Genomic DNA, 16723 nt, shown 5'->3' with positions numbered 1-16723 from the left:
CAAGAAAATAACCACATGCATTATCTAACTAATAAAAGGTAATGAGACAAAGCTTCATTTTGGTTTGTCACTACATTTAATTAACTACTGATCTGTGTTCCAATTAGCCAGAAATGACCTGAAATCCAAGAATGAAAGATGATTGGCTTCTAGGAAAGGGCAACATTTTCCTCAAATATTAAATGCAAGCATTAAAATTTATTCACTCATATCAAGATAAGGAGTAATAATGACCTTTATTACTATACTCCTGAGCATCACGTAGGCAATTGTTTATTAAAATGTTTGCTGAAATAGTAGGCTTACTAAAGAGACTAGAATTTAATAGATTACATAAATGCAATATTAACACTTAAAATGTTAATCTATGCATATCTTTATTATGCATCCAAATTTCCTCTGGACTTATCACCACTTTTATTTATTAAAAAAATTATTTATTTATTCATGAGAGACACAGAGAGGCAGAGACATAGGCAGAGGGAGATACAGGCTCCTCGCGAGGAGGCTGGGTATGGGACTCCATCCCAGGATCCTGGGATCACACCCTGAGCTGAAGGCTGACAACCACTGAGCCACCTAGGTGTCCCTTATCACTACTTTTAAATTCTTGCTTAGGTGGATATTGCTTACACAGGTTTTCCCTTTTTTTGGAGGAAAGAAAGAATGATTCAGCTCCTGATACTATCTAATGCAGATGCAGCGACCCCAGGGCAGTCACACCTTTGAAATAAAGATCTTCACTTCCTCTGCTTAGCATCCTTCACAGCTTGCCTGTGAGATCAGAAAGGGTACATTCAGGCCTATATTCTGGAAGAGAAGCAACGGTTAATTCGAGCGCATACAGTGGTTCATTGGGCAAAGCAGAGCGAAAGCAAAATGCCCACAGATGTCTCGGAGAAGAACTTGTCTCAGGCGGTATTTATTTGCGTGCAGATTTGATTGAAGGGTAACAGGAGCCCCTGTGTCATAAGAGAACTGAGCCAGTCTATGTTGGAGGAACATTCTGAGTGGGGAGGGCAATTCACTCTGCCAGCAAGACTTAGTCATTGTTGCCCAACTGGAGTGAATTGTTTTCCAAGCACTATGATCATGGTTCTGAAAATACTTTTCCTCACCTGAATTCTCTACGAGATTGAACCCCCGAGAGCATTAGGCATGATTGCTGATTCTGATCAACGATTCTAGAAGGAAATTGCTCTGATTGACAAGAGAAGAAGCATACATCTGAGCTGTGAAAAGAATGGCTGTGTGTCCTAGCCAAAAGTTGGCTGTCACAGGCAGATGAAATATTGAAATCTAATAGTGCACAAAGCAGAGATCTTCATGAGAAGTGGATTATTTCCCATAGTGTCTAAACTTTGAATGATACAAATAAATTGTACTACCTAAATTTTAAATGACACAAACAAAGGAAAACAGCCATAGATCAAATGGTAACTGAAAGTGAAAACCATACTACCTGGGAGAGGTTTCCTGCTGAAAACACTATGGAATGGCAAATATCTTTCCTAGGGAAGAAATAAAGTCCATGCCTCTCTGATGCCTGCCACTTTTGTCCATTTTAATTAATGCAAGCTTGCTTTAAGTCTGGCAGCTAAAGGGACCCTATATTGGATGACCTTCCTAGGCCCTCCACGAAAGCCTGTGTGATCCCCAAACAGGCCAGCACATATCCAACAGCACCGAGAGCCAGTTTCTCACTGACACGCGCCTTCCCAGGCCTGGGAGCAGGGTTGGTTGTGCTGTGACAGAGCCACGTCCCCTAGATGCCCCTGTTCTGATGGAAGTCCACTACTTTGATCTAAATGCCCAAGTCACCAAGGGCCATCGCTGACCTCTTCCTCTGACATCTCCCCTCCAGATGCCTGGGTGAGTCAGGAAGTGTCTTCCTGTGAAGCCAGGGGCCCAGGCCAGCCTTCTTTAGCAGTCGTGACTGAGTGGGAACACGCCGTGCTCAGCCTGCTGGCACAAAGTATGTGTTATAACAGAAAGCACAAGAATCCTGACCACACTCTTCCCTATCTCGAGATCTGTACTTAGAACATGTGAAGCAAATGCATACAATCAGGAAACAGGGCGGCAAGTCAGAGAGCTAACGGACTTGCTGATTTGCGGCTCCGAGCCATGGAGTCTTGTGTTCTCTGAATCCAGACCCCACACGTTTTGGAAGAAAAGCAACAGCCAGAAGATGGGAAAAACAGATCATGTTTATGAGACCAGCCTGCAGCTCATGCCACATTTAAGAGTTTGGGTTTTGATTTTAGCACAGAAACTAGCCATTCTTGCTTCAGTGTTCATCAGAAAACTTGCCCAGTATCTCTCAGTCTGATTCTTTGGCTTTAGGATCATTGTCTTGGAATCTTCTAAACCAGTACATTTCTAGTCATTTCATTTTAAACATGAAAGTTAGGAAAAAGTACTAGAAGTTTGCCAATGTAATGCAACAAAAAAGCAAGGAAGAAAAGTTGCATTAAAAATAAAGGCTGCTTCCTGTTCCCCAAACTTAGTCCTTCTGGTTAACTCTTTTAGAATGGCTTGGGTAACTTCAGTTTCCCCAAGCAGTCCATTTAAAGGCAGGGGCGCCTGGCTGGCTCAGTCAGGAAAGAATGTGACTCAATCTCAGGATCGTGAGTTCGAGACCCACATCGGGAATGGCACCTACTCTAAAAAAAAAGAAAAAGAAAGAAAAAGAATCCCTACAGGATTTGCTTTAGATAGCCAACCATAGAGAAAAGATTTTGACCACTTCCTATTTCTCATGATTTGACATTCTGTAAGGAATGACACAAAACAGTGCACCCACGTCCTGTGCTTCTTGGCAGGACAAAGCACATGGACCACATCGTGTGGATAGCCACCCCCATAAGCATTCTTCCCCAGTTGTAGTTGATGGTGAACCTTCAGGTAAACAATACTTCACCATACCAGTTGGAGACCCATGGAGTCATGCTTATTCCCAGGTGCCCAAGTGGGGAGCAGCGCCTCGGGTCCAAACCAAACGCAGGGCACAGAGCAACAGTTCTGAGTGCTGCCCAAAACCATGAATCCGCACGTCTTTGCTTTGGAGTATGCCCTGGGGCTAATCTCCCACATATCATAATCATGGAAGTGTTAAAAGAAAACATGCTGTATCTGAAGAGCACATCTATTTCTGTAAGTGCTCCACTGCTTAATTGTTGATAAAGTCATTTGGGGTTTTTGACATAGATTCTATTTTAGTAAGATAAACTCAGCATAACGTGGTGTTGCCAAAAATGAATTCCTAAGGTAGATGACTAAAATAAACTGGTAATAAATATTGGCTGTTGGAATGGGAATTATATCTCTGCAATGTAGACACAGCATTAATGACTCATTTTCAAATAACAGTCTCTCCCAAGGATTATTGGTATGAGGAATCAGGGAAGAAAGACTTCCATCTCTCTTTTAGACAGCAGAGTAGAAGATGGCAATAAACCTACCAGGCAAGGATGTTCTTATATCTACTTTGTCAACAGAGATATAGGGCCCAACAGGGGTCAACTTGGATAGGCTGCAATGAGGCAGACATTTGGCATTGAAAGAAACCATCTTAGGGATGGAGGTAGCTGAGTCTGGGGATAGTTTTCTCTCAATCCCTTGGAGGTAGAATGTACTCCCAGGTCCACCCAATGCATCTCATGTGGCATGAATTACCTTATCAGTCACAGTGGGTGCTGCCATGTTCCTTGGTTGCTTGGAATTAGTGGACTCTTTTAGGCCACCTTTACTCCCTAAAGTCAAATTCTGAATTTTTTGCCCACTAGGTTGAGCTTTACAGCTTCTCTGGTGTACTGGAAGGCGGTCTGGGGCAAAGGTCCGGCAGCAATTTGGACAGGGCACCAGCTGTGCTTGAGTTGACCCTTCTTGGTTGGACAGTCCAGTTGAAAGTGGCTGGGGCTTCTGTGGGAGTGGTCGGCGATGCTCCCTGGGGAGCCGGTCATTTTCTATTTTCCACTTTTCCAGGCATTTGGGCTCATGAATGGGAAGGGACAGAGTGCCAAATTCCCTACCACAAATGTAGCAGATGAGAGTCTTTGGTCGAGCTGGGATGCCACTAGAAGCTTTCTTGGGACCAGCAGGATCATCAGAACTGGTGGGGTTTGGTGCTCTGGGCCTATCACCCTTTAGCTTGCAGCTTCTCTGGTGAATAAGAAGGCTATCTGGCAAGAATGTGCGGCCACAGGATTCGCAGGGCAGCAGCTGAGCTTGGAAACTTTGGTATGCTGCCTCATTCACTGCCTGAAGATTATAGGACCCAGTGCCCCCAAGAGGCTGTGGTTTGGAGGGTTCTGGCCTTCTCAGGTGCTTGGGCAATTTGCTATTTTCAATCCGCCACTTCTCCAAGCACTGAGGTTCATGAATGGCAATTGATTGTGACCCAAATTCTCGGCCACAGATATAGCACACCCGGAATCCAGGCCTGCGGGAGGGGATCACTGGGGGGCTGGGCTGACCTTCTGACATAATTCTCCAACTAGACCGTTTTGAGAGTATCACTGTTCCAGGTCTCATTTTCTGAGGTCCTGTCTTTATTTTTCTAGCAAGACTGACATGCTCTGTTTCTGGCAAAAGGCTAGAGTGGGAGTCACTACATAGAATGGCTTGGTTGATAAGGAAGGTGGGTTCTTTAGAATGGTGGAAAGTCTGTTGCAATTTGTTGCAAACCCTTTTCTCCTTTCCTGTTTCCATTAACAAGCAAGTCTTTCTCTATGCTTGCTCTGATTTCAGGCCAGATTCCTTTTGGGATTCTGCTCAGAGTGAAGGTTAGTCAGGTTGGCTGTCCTGGGGTTCCACATTGTTGCCAACTCCTTAGACCCAAAGACCATGACTCAGAGCTTCATTGCAGGGCAGCAGTCTGGAATGCTGGAAAGTCCTCATTAAACCTCAGATGCCTCCAAGATCTGTGGGGGAAACATAAATTAAGAACTTATTACACACACACACACACACACACACACACACACTTTTTAGATTGTAAGTTGATAAAGAACAGTCATTTTCTTTTTTTGACCTAGTATCCCCTTTGGCTAGATAGTAACTAGCACATAAATTTTTTTCAGCAAATGTTGAAATAAATGTGAAAAAAATTTCCACTATGAATTGCACTATTACAAAATTTAAAGTCGTGTTCTGCCCAAAGAAAGATCGACAATTACAGTATATCATAGACACATGCGGCATAAACTTACAGAGGCATGGTGGTAAGATCACAGAAGACAGAACTAGAAACTATGACAATGAGATTAATAAAACTGCAGGTAATGTAAAAAGACCTTCTTCCTTTTTTTTTTTTTTTAAAGATTTATTTATTATTCATGATAGACAGGCAGAGAGAGAGAGAGAGAGAGAGAGGCAGAGACACAGGCAGAGGGAGAAGCAGGCTCCAGGGAGGGAGCCTGATGTGGAACTCGATTCCGAGACCTCAGGATCACGCCCTGGGCCAAAGGCAGGAGCTAAACCGCTGAGCCACCCAGGGATCCCTAAAAAGACCTTCTTCCATTCCCTTAGGGATTCTTAACTTTAAAAAAATTTTTTTTAATTTAAATTCAATTAATTAACATATAATGTATTATTGGTTTCAGAAGTAGAGGACAGTGATTCCTCAGTCTTATATAACACTTGGTGGTCATTATTACACCACGTGCCCTCCTTAATGCCCATCATCCAGTTACCTGTCCCCCTGCTGCCCTCCCCTCCAACAACCTTCAGTTTGTTTCCTAGCCTTTTAGTGCCATGATCCTTTTGACAGTTCTCTGAAGCCTATTATTTTAAAGGCAAAAAATAAAAATTTTACTATCACAAGTGAAACTAATTTAATTGAAATAGTTAATCAAATATCTTTAGTTGCAATATATATTTTATTCGAGTTATAATAATATGCCATACCTAATGAATGCCCCTTAGCCTAAAGTTAAAAGCCCCTGCAGAAGGAATTCAATAGTGAATATAATGAGGATTGTCAGGAAACCCCACAGAGGGGGTAAACTTCATGTAACCTACCATGTATCCACTTTTTTTTATGGGAGTGGAGTATGAATAAATTGGGGCATAAATTTATTTTGGCCCCAAAGCTAAGAGTGCAACCCCAGCCAATACTATTCCTGGTAAAATATCTGTAGATATCCCCAGAGATGAGGATGCTCAGATTTTACTTGATTTTACTTTTACTTTTTTATATAGCTATTGTACTAAATTCTTTGTATTATCTCTATCTGTACCTACATCTATACAGCTAGAGAATATAGATACTAGTTAAATATTGGATAATTCAAATAATATACAATTGGATAAATATTATCTATTTATAAGTATAGTTATATATTACATAATATTATATAATATATAACTATAAAATAGAAGATAGATAATATCTGTCATATAAAAATATACTTTATATTTATATATCATATATTGCTATATATTTATAATGTATTATTTTAAATTACTTTAATTATCAATAATAAATTATTAATATATTATTATATTTAATAACATATAATTATATTATATACTACATAATATAGTAGATATTATCTATCTATCTTTCAAATAATTTTTGTAAAAACATGGCTCATGATTTTCCAAACAAACAAGAAAGGTTAGCTGATAAAATCTAGTTATGGGCAGAAGGCCAGGGAGTTTTTACCTTGGGGAGAGGCATAAGTGAATTTCATCCAGGGTGAAGATTATTGTCTAGGCCCTAAGAAAGATTATTGTCAGAAGTCTTAAGGCCTTCTTCATTCCCTGAAGGGACACTCAGGTCTGGATGGGAAGCTCTGTATCACTCGCGCCCAATCACAAAGGGAGCAGCGCCTGATCTGAGGTTAGACTGTGGACCACAGCAGACACCTGAGTTCGGGCACTACAAGGACAGCCTGCTGATAATTTCAAAACACTGGGCATTACATTTGATAAGGGACAAAAGAGCTGTAAAATCCATGCCTAGTTCCTGTATATTTTGGTGCTGAGGAAGGTCTGAATCTTTGCAAATAAGACTATCAGATCAGTTCTGGCACAGAAGAGGAAGTGATTCTTCATTTTGACAGATCCTAAGACAGTGATATGAATACATGTGACAAAAGAATGCATTGGCCCCAGGGTAGCTAGCACAGAAAATTAAGCTCACAGAAACAAAATGTATCACCTGGCTGGCACCATCCAAAAGAGAAAGTGGATCTACAAAACAGAAGGAATTAAGTAAACTGATTTCATTAGGTTTTTATTGGTACATAAGGGAAATAACCCCAAATCACTCTGCTTTGTTGTTTTTCGCATCTTGTTTACCAAGGATCTTTGTTTTCCTTTCCCACTTTCCTTCATACCAGGAAGTTGCAGATAACAAAAGGACTTAAGAAGACAGGAAAAATCAATGCATATAAATAATCTTACTTCCCCTAAACTTGATCACAGTTTCTCTTACACACACACACACACACACACACACACACACACACACTGCTCCCAGTTGATCAGAATACTGGGAGAGGCCCCATAACTTGCCTCAGCAACTCCTATCTCCCTTAGGATCAGGTAAGAGGACTAATATTTACTGAACCCCAACTATGTATCAGGTATTGTACTAATTTTTTATGTACACAATTTCAATTAATTCTCAAACGAAGGCCAATAGGATTGTTTCAGTTTTATAAATGAAGACACTATGAGTCAGAAGACACGTAACTTGCCCAACTTAAAAACTAGTCAGTTTTTAAATGACAAAACTGAAAACCAATTCCAACTCTCTTTGGCTCTAAGAGTCAGTCAGCTCTTTCCATGATTCATTCTGCCTCAGATTCCACTGACAGAGCTTCTCTTTAGTTTTTATCCCTGTTTTAATGCATGATTCATCTGCCTCACCTGAAGGTAACTAAGTTCCCACCAGCTTTTACACTGCCCTTGAGAAGAAAGAGGAGAAAGGGAAGAGGGAAATAGGGCACAGGAGGAGATAAGCCTCTGAGATGGAAAGAGAGACAGGAGAGACAGACTGGGAATACTGGAGACAGCATCTTTCCTGAAGCAACAGGACTCATTCTATTTTGCTGGAAGTGGCTCTGGCATCATGTGCAATAAGGGTTCTTTTCCTGATCTCACCAACAACCTGAGAGAAATCTACACTACTATCCAGGAGAGGGGACAGGCGAGGGGGAATTGGGGTGCAGGGTGAAAGCCAAGGCAGCTCCAAAAGGCCAGATGATCTTCCCTTTGCACCGACTTCACCATTTTGATTAGGGATGGATCTTCATGCACACAGGCATTTTTGTGCTGTAGATACTTTCTCTGCAGCAAACATGAGAGTGTCATCATATTCCTAATTGTAACTTCATCCTTTTTTCTACCGTCTTTTTCCTCCTTCAATGTTCTCCTGAAGTTGCTTAAAGCTATCAAAAGATGAAAGGTGAAATACCTGGAAGAAGTGAAATTTTGGGGAACTGCAGTGTCTCATGGAGAGCCTTACCATGTTTCTTTCCACCAACAATTCTGACAAGGCCTAAGCAGCTCTCTCCTATAGGTTAATTCTATAAGCAAAACTACTGGAAAATACGAAATACATATAGTTAAATCACTTAAGAAATTGGCTTGCCACGCAGACACATCATAAAGCAACGTTGCAAGCTTATAAAGAGAACTACTTTGCAAAGCCAGTCAGCTTTACCCCAAGCAACCGTGGAGAAACATTCACTCCAATTGGTCTGAATTATTCATTTTGACGATATTTGCACAAAGGATGTTTAAAGAATGTCTTAGAAGGCATCACATTTTATCAATATGATGCCTTTTTTTTCCATGCCCTTTGGGGTTCATGAGAAGGAAAAGACACTCAAAAGATGAATATAATAACCATGGAAATCCAAACCCATGTTGGCATGAGAAGGTGTTTCCCTATAAAAAGGGGTAGGGGGACAGAGCACAACCAAAGGATTAAATCTTAAAAAAAATTTAGTCTTTTGAAACAAAATAGATAGAAGTGATATATGACCCCTTCCCTGTTAGTATAGCATCCAAAGTCTTTAAATGGACAAATGAATAAATAAGAAAGATGGAGATGCTGGCTCTGAGGAAAATTATAAAATACAGAAGGTTTGTCTTTAATATCCTCTATCCACCCCATCCAGCAGGCTCCATTCTCCCCCGCCTGGAGTCCTCATATGCTTGCCAGCCAGTCTTCCTTACTTTTGAAATCTCGCTTTCAAAAAGGAGCTGATAGACTTTCTTGCACCAAGCCTTACGATTGATGAGGTAATATCCCTCCCAGCATCTGGCAGAGACAACTAGTTCCCCCCACCAGTAGTTATTCTGCCCAACTTCCTCAAATTAAGAGAGCCCCAATTTTTAGGTAGGCACATGATTTCTCATGCCAGTCCTCTTTGCAGGACTGTGTAAGACATGTCTGCAACCTGTTCCTCTTCCCTTCCTTGATACTGATGTTTAAAGCTGGATGTGATGGATGGATGTGACAGCTGGAGCTTTAGCAGCCATCATGGACCAGACTATATTCATGTGACCCCTAATGTGATGGAGCAGAAATTTAGATGGACTTGAGTCCCTAAAAAAGGTGAAGTCACCATACAGGCTCTCAAGTGTCACACTTGGCCTTTATTTACATAAGATAAATAAATATCTAATTGTATTTTAGCCACTTTCAAGGAGGCTTTTCCTTGCATGAAACCTATCTGTAAGGCCTAGTTCTAATGAGATGCAGTTGTATTTTAATAGCTGCCACTGGCTTAGCACAAAATGAATTTTAACAGTGATATTTCAAGCATCAGGATCTTCTTTTTTGATGAGTGAATTTTTTTTGAAAGAGTGCATGTTTGAGGTAAAAAATGACTTATTAAATATATAGTTTTTTCTAAAAATCAGAAATAAGTTGAAACTAAACATGAAGCAATGGTCCTTAACACATTGATTCACAATCTTCCTTTCCTAGAATTCTTTTTTTTGGGAACAAATTCAAATGACATGCTTTGCTTCAGGAAAATAAAAACTTATTTTTTTCCATATGCTTTTGAAAGAACAAGAAGGCATCATTGTTGTTACAATTATTAACAGTGTCTGTGTATTCCAAATGCTGTTTTCTGTATTCAGTTTTGTGATGTTCTGGAATTCCAGATGCTTCACTTCTGCTTTGCCAGGAGGCTCTCTCTGCAAACTGTGGTAAGGAAGGAGGATACAAGATTGGATCAGAAAGAGAAGCCTTGCTCCTTTTCCTTCTTTAAAGATTTTATTTATTTACTTATTTGAGAGAGAGAAAGTACAGGAGCAGGGGTAGGGATGCGGTTGGGGGAGGGGCAGAGGGAGAAGGAGAAGCAGACTCCCCGCTGAGCAGGAATCTTAACTCTGGGCTCCATCCCAGGACCCTGCGATTCTGAGCTGAGCCAAAGGCAGACACTTAACCAAGGGAGCCACCCAGGTGCACCTCGTCTTGCTACTTTTTAAAGGTTTCCTGTCTGCTTGTGGTTCCTATGAACATCAACCCCAGCAACACTTCTTCATCCTGACAGGAGTGGCTTCCTCTGGGAGTCCCTGAAACCAGTTTACAGTGTTTCCAACACTTCCAAACAAGATTCATTCCCTTTCCCTCTCCAAACAACATCATCAGCCAGTCTGTGTCTGTCTCTTCCTTGAAGATTTGATTTTCAACTCCATAAAGCACTTCTCCAAAGTTTCTAGGTTTTGATAATCCAAACCTCTTCCCTTTGATACTTCAGCCCTAGGAATGGTATCTGCTGCCTCCCTCATATAGTTATGTTCTCTTTTTACCCTGCTAGTTACTACGTACGTAACAACTTCTTTCCTGGTTAACAACTCTTCATATGAAATTGTAATTAAATAATTGGTATGGGTTCTATCTCCTAACTGATACAACCACCCTCAGAATGTAAGTAATAAAAATCTATGCTATTCAAGCTGCACATGACCTCAGTATTGCAATAAATATAAACTCAAATGAATTATTTAATAGCATCTTAGAAAATAATATAGTGCTTAACATTGAATCCTCAACTCATTCAGACCACTGAAAACATATTTTTGTAATTTTATACCATCATCATGCTTCAAGAACTAGACAATGTTGTTTGACCCTTTGTAACTGAATTAAACCAAAAGAGGAAACCTGCTGTTTTAGGCATATTCATATTTTCCTTCATTTTTATTTGATTTCCTTCTATAGCTGACCACTGAACCACAAGGCCACCACTGTCACATAGGGAGTCAATTTAAAGTGATCCCATTCCTAGATCAAGGCTGATGAGGGACTGCTGAGGAGAGTGGTCCAGCTCACTCTGGCTGGTTCTCTGCACTCCCTTATGCGTTGCCCGTGGGCCAGTAGCACTTGCAGTCCTCAACAATTCTAATGAGAGTGACAAAAGGCCAGATGAGAGCAACCAGGAACTGGAAATGGTCTGGTTTGGAAAAGACAGGAGCATTTTCTGTAAGGTAAAAAATAAAAATATATTCAGAAAATCCACTTAGCCTGAGGCATATGGCTTCAAGGGAATCTGGCTGTCCCTGCTGGCATTTCCAGGCTGATTTTGAATAACTAATGAAAATTTATTATCCTTCCTCATCTTTCCTTCACGGTGGAGAATTTTAAGCCAAGAAGTCAGTTTTTCCACCTTCATTCAATCTAATTGTCAGGTGTAGACATAGTAGTCTATAGTGTTAGGAAAGCCATGCAAACAGAACACGAGAGAAATGTACTCTTTACACTTCTAAGTAGAACTTTCAGTAAGGACATTTTATGTTGTTAGAGCTCATAATATCACCCTGTGAAGGCTATTGTTAGACTGAGTCTGTAATTTTCACTCTATATTGAGCTTCCAAATCACAGAGTACTCAAGAGTCATGAATGCCACACAGGTATGACCATGTAATTGTAACAATGACATTTGGAGTGGTGGAGAACTGGTTATGGAAACCATCAGTATAAGCACATTAGAATCCTATCATGTATAGAAATTCAAAGGGTAGACACAATAAAAAGTGGGGGAGTCAGGCTGTTGAATCATAAACCATCTTTGCTAACATCTGGGATACTACTATTCCATTAAAAAAGCTCTATTCTAAATAGTTCTTTCTCAAGACTTTAAAGCAGTGGTTGATAGGACAAATTTGGCCCATCTATAAGTTCTTTTTGGCCTTCCTAGAGTTAAAAATGTTTTGAGGCACCTGGGTGGCTCATTCAGTTGGGTTCCTGACTCTTGATCTCAGCTCTGATCTTGATCTCAGGGTCATGAGTTCAGGCCCCCCATTAGGCTCCATGCTGGGCATGGAACCTACTTAAGAAAACAGTTTAGGGATGCCTGGGTGGCTCAGTTGGTTAAGTACCCAGTTCTTGGTTTCGGCTCAGGTCATGATCTCATGGGCCTTTGGATTAAGCCCCATGTCAGGCTCCATCCTTAGTGGGGAGTCAGCTTGAAGATTCTCTCCCTCTGCCTCTCCGCACACTGACTCACCCTCTGTCTCTTTAAAATAAATAAATATAGCTGAGTGAAGTAAGTCAGTCGGAGAAAGACAAACATTATATGTTCTCATTCATTTGGGGAATATAAATAATAGTGAAAGGGAATATAAGGGAAGGGAGAAGAAATGTGTGGGAAATATCAGAAAGGAAGACAGAACGTAAAGACTGCTAACTCTGGGAAACGAACTAGGGGTGGTAGAAGGGGAGGAGGGCGGGGAGTGGGACTGATTGGGTGACGGGCACTGGGGGTTATTCTGTATGTTGGTAAATTGAACACCAATAAAAAAAAATAAAAACAAAAAAATAAAATAAAATAAATATATCTTTAAAAAAAGTCTGAGTTAGGTGCCATTATTTCAAAGTTGGGAGCTATCACACAAAAGCAGAATTTGCGTTTCTTGTGAGAAAGTGGGAGAGCTGGCCATACAGAGTACACCTTCCAATGCGGCAACAACCCACATAAACTGATACGGAATAAAGTCTGTGCCTATGGGTGAGCCAGCCAATCTTTACACTTCCAAAGTTTCTCCTCAGTCTTTTGCTTTATTCATTTGTAGTTCATTCTTGATTCTCAAAGGCATTTGAGTTCCTGACGATTTGTAACCCTCACTTTAAACATTAAAAGTGTTTTTAAAACACTTTAAAGTGTTTTTCTCAATTAAATGTTTAAATTATAAATATTTTAATAAATAATTAAAGTGTTTAAACACTTTAAAGTGTTCTTCTCCTCAATGAAATATTTAAATTTTTCTCCTCAGTTTAAATATTTGAATACCACTTCAAGGAGCACTCACTCTCAGTCAACTGGGAATCCAGATGAAGGTTTTTCTAGGGGAGATATTTACTAAAAGCCTGACAGAGTTATTGGCAAAAAATTTAGAAACAAAACTTTTAATGACAGCAGAGTGAGACTGAAAGACTTATTTCTAGGAAGGAAGGAAATATCCAAAGAGAAAAGAACCAGTGACCTGAGAAGGAATTTTCATACATTAATGGAAGGTAACAGGAAATGATGCATCTAATTTAAGAGAGAAAAAAAAAATCTAACAGTCAGTGTTTAGATCAGCCACAGGAGAGATGATAGAATGAAAAAAAAAAAAAAGGAAAGAATGAAAGAAAAAAAAAAAGAAATACAGAAAAGAAAAAACACAAAAAGAAATGTGTTTGGAGCCCATCTGAACTTTTTGGAGGCCTTCCCATGATTATTTAGTTACCACTGATATAACAAAAACTACTCTTCTGCTTAAGCCAAGGGTTCTTGATTTTCCATTAAATGATCCCTCACATTAAGAATGTTGAATTGTTTAAGTTATTAATCTAAAGAAAGAATCAGTCAGTCAAAAGAACATCAACAAACCATTAACAATATATTGTTAGAGTTCCAAGATTTGGGCTGGAAATACTTCCTAAGAGAATTATGCTTCCTTGTACGGATTACAGAATCTGGTGCACTTTTTCTTTCTGACAAACTGGCCATTTTGTCAAGTACCACCTATAAATTAGTTTGAATTGCAAATGTACAAGAACAGCATAGTGATTCCTTCTCAAGCTAGAATGAGGTATCAGGTGTCTACAGGTGATGTATTATGATAAAACACAGTGGGGGAAGGATATAAACAATTTTAGAATTTTAAAATTATGAATAGATGCATGTGTTTCCTAGCCCCCATTATGTGATATGTTTGCAGAGAGTTCCCACTGTCTTTGTGCTCATGATTTATTGTCTCAGCATGCTACCTCACTATGGTATCTTTGGCACAGACTTACAAACCACAGGGTGGTAGTATCAGAAGGATAGTCACTGGATTAGTGTGTCCAGGTGGAAGCAAACAGAAAGAATAATATAGCTGCCTTTGAAGGGAGCTGCCTGACCAAGAGAGATTGGCCAATGAGAGATGGGCCTCACTATATCCTGGAGGAACCTTTTCTTAACCACATCATCCACTTACCAGACAACAGCCTCAAAATCGTGCCTTAGGGCTACCCACCTCAGGGAGGTGGGAGGTCGGTGCCTCCCAGAGCCTGGCTGACACTTAAATTGATCCTCATTACCATTCATTGCAGACATCAACACCCTTTGTTAATGCTCTCTCCACCCAAAGCTGTTTCTGAGGAAAATCCCTGGGAAGAAAGTCAAAAACCGGGCTGAGCCCATGAGGCTGCATTTCTGCTGTGTGTGTAATGAATGTGCCTCTATTTTCTGATCTGCTCAGCATGACTTCCCTGGTGGTGGCTCTGGAGACCTGAGAATTTATGTACGGCTACATACTGATGCCTGTTTCTGAACGTGGGCTCTTTGTTGCTGTTCTCCCCACAACTCTGGTCCTCCAATGTAAATAAGTCATCAACAAACTATTGTCATTCCCTTTGACACATCTGATTCTTGTGAACAAGGCTCTCTTTCACAGGCCAGATGGTCTGAGATCCCTGATGGTTCAGAGTCCTCCCTACAACATCCTTTCATTGCTCAGGAATCTTACATGGATATCCACTGCTGAAGAAAACCACTAGAAGGCATCTCCTAGTGTTTAGGAGGAACTTGTTCATCCTCTCTGTCCCCAGAGCACAGGCTGAACATGAAATGTGGTATACCTCTTTATATGCAAATCTTCTTAGCTTGTAGTTTACTTTCTTTTGTAGTTTAAAATTTACGGAAAACCTTCTTCCACCCCATGTCTAATAACTATCAGATAGCAAGGAAGTCAGTGAGAGTGTCAACTGCTTTGTTCTGTTTTCCTTTAGTAAACACAAAGAAGATCTGTGTGCTATTTTAAGTCATACCTAGGATCAGAAAGATCAGGATATTTGATAAGAATTCAATTTAAAATCAATTGTGTGGATGTTGATTTTTCCATTGTCTTGTGGTTTCAATAGGCTCCTTTCCCACCTTCTGTGCTGTCTCTTGCATTTTCTTTCATTGGCTCCACTATCTGTCTCAGCCCTAGATCTGGAAGGACAACCCAATGCAATAAGGAGAAAGTGCCATTAGGAAGGGCACCTGTGGTTGACTCCACTGCTAATTTGCCCTCTGAGCCTTAAAGGCAAAGCTGACTAGCTCACCACTGGAAAAGTGTGGTTTATAATTTAACTCTATTATATTCTGGAGGAAGCTGGATGAAAAATGAAAAGCCAAATATAAATCACATGAGTACTCAAAAGTGGACAGCTTTCCACTGAAAGAGGTGGGACAAGTGAAGAAGAAAGAGACCTATGGCTGCCTTGAAGATGGAGGAAAGGAGCTATGTGCTAAGGAACACGTAAGGTATCTAGAAGTTGGGAAGACCAAGGATACATAGGGCTTTCAAAAAGGGCTCCTACAAATGAACACAGCTTGGCTGATACTGATTTTAGCCTCAAGAAACCCTCATGTTGGACTTTTAACACAGAGAACCATAGACAATGAATTTGGTTACTTTAACCTGCTAATTTTATTGTATTTTGCTACAGCAGGCATAGAAAACTAAAATGCCCCAACAGAAAAAGATCAGCATAATGAATGCAGACTTCTGCAAAAATGTTGCTCAGCTGGTTTTACCCATTCTGTACTCTGGATTTTAATAGTTCACAGTCACCTAGCTCTATTTTCCACTGGAAACACCACCGGGGCAACTCTATCCCAGGGGTCATGATAAGACATCCCAGGCAGCCCTGTAGAATGAAAATTATAGTACAATTCTCCCTATTGTAACAAAGGCATAAATATTTAATCCAGTCTCTCTTTGTAGCTCTGGTGAGGACCCTAACCAGTGTGGCTCAGGAAATAATCCTTTCAGATTTTTCATTCTCCTCAGTGTGGTCTATACAGCGTTCTTGTCCACATGTCAAGCTTTTATTCCCCTTTCCTCTTTGACTGTATTCCTTGTCTTGGCATCTACATTTTTATATCAGGTAGAGTCTTTATTGACTGTTTTCTTCAGAAAATGCTCATGGCTAACTGACTCCACTACTTCTTAAGTGGTGTGCCATGTGCAGGACAAGTGTTCCCTTCTTTTTCTTCAACTGCGTTGTCAGGACCACAAGCATCCTTCTCAAACATTTGGAGCTGGATATTGAAACCCTTCCTAGGTGGAAAGGTTATTACCAGTTTGGATTCTGAGTTGAAAAGCCTTTTCTGTTTTGTGGAGTGGTTTCTTATTTGGAATTGTAGTGTATCAGATTATGCCACTTTGCATAAGGATTATTTTGAGTTGAAGGCAATTGGAAGAAGCAGATACAAGGAAAGCTTTCCGCTCT

At 40.4% G+C, this 16723-nt stretch overlaps 1 protein-coding gene across 9 annotated transcripts in view; it reads right to left on the bottom strand.

Moving 5' to 3' along the window:
* Positions 1-16723, bottom strand: part of LOC112649994 (zinc finger protein 474-like) — a 53206-nt gene that overhangs the window by 22322 nt on the left and 14161 nt on the right. For 6 of the 9 annotated variants that reach the window (XR_003129858.3, XM_025432609.3, XM_025432607.3 and 3 more), the window contains one exon: positions 3679-4925. Coding sequence is in view for 7 of the 9 variants with exons in the window: in XM_025432609.3 (XP_025288394.1) it covers positions 3679-4713 (1035 nt within the window). In the remaining 2 variants the exon portion in view is untranslated. Of the gene's footprint in view, positions 1-1858; positions 1963-3678; positions 4926-10062; positions 10175-16723 lie in introns of those variants that run through there. The other 3 variants (XM_025432605.3, XM_025432610.3, XM_049116000.1) reach the window with 3 other exon arrangements.

This window comes from Canis lupus, chromosome 11 (assembly GCF_003254725.2).
Source record: "Canis lupus dingo isolate Sandy chromosome 11, ASM325472v2, whole genome shotgun sequence".
Taxonomy (NCBI): domain Eukaryota; kingdom Metazoa; phylum Chordata; class Mammalia; order Carnivora; family Canidae; genus Canis; species Canis lupus.
Note: the sequence above shows the minus strand (reverse complement) of the source record. Positions and strands in the feature narration are given on the sequence as shown.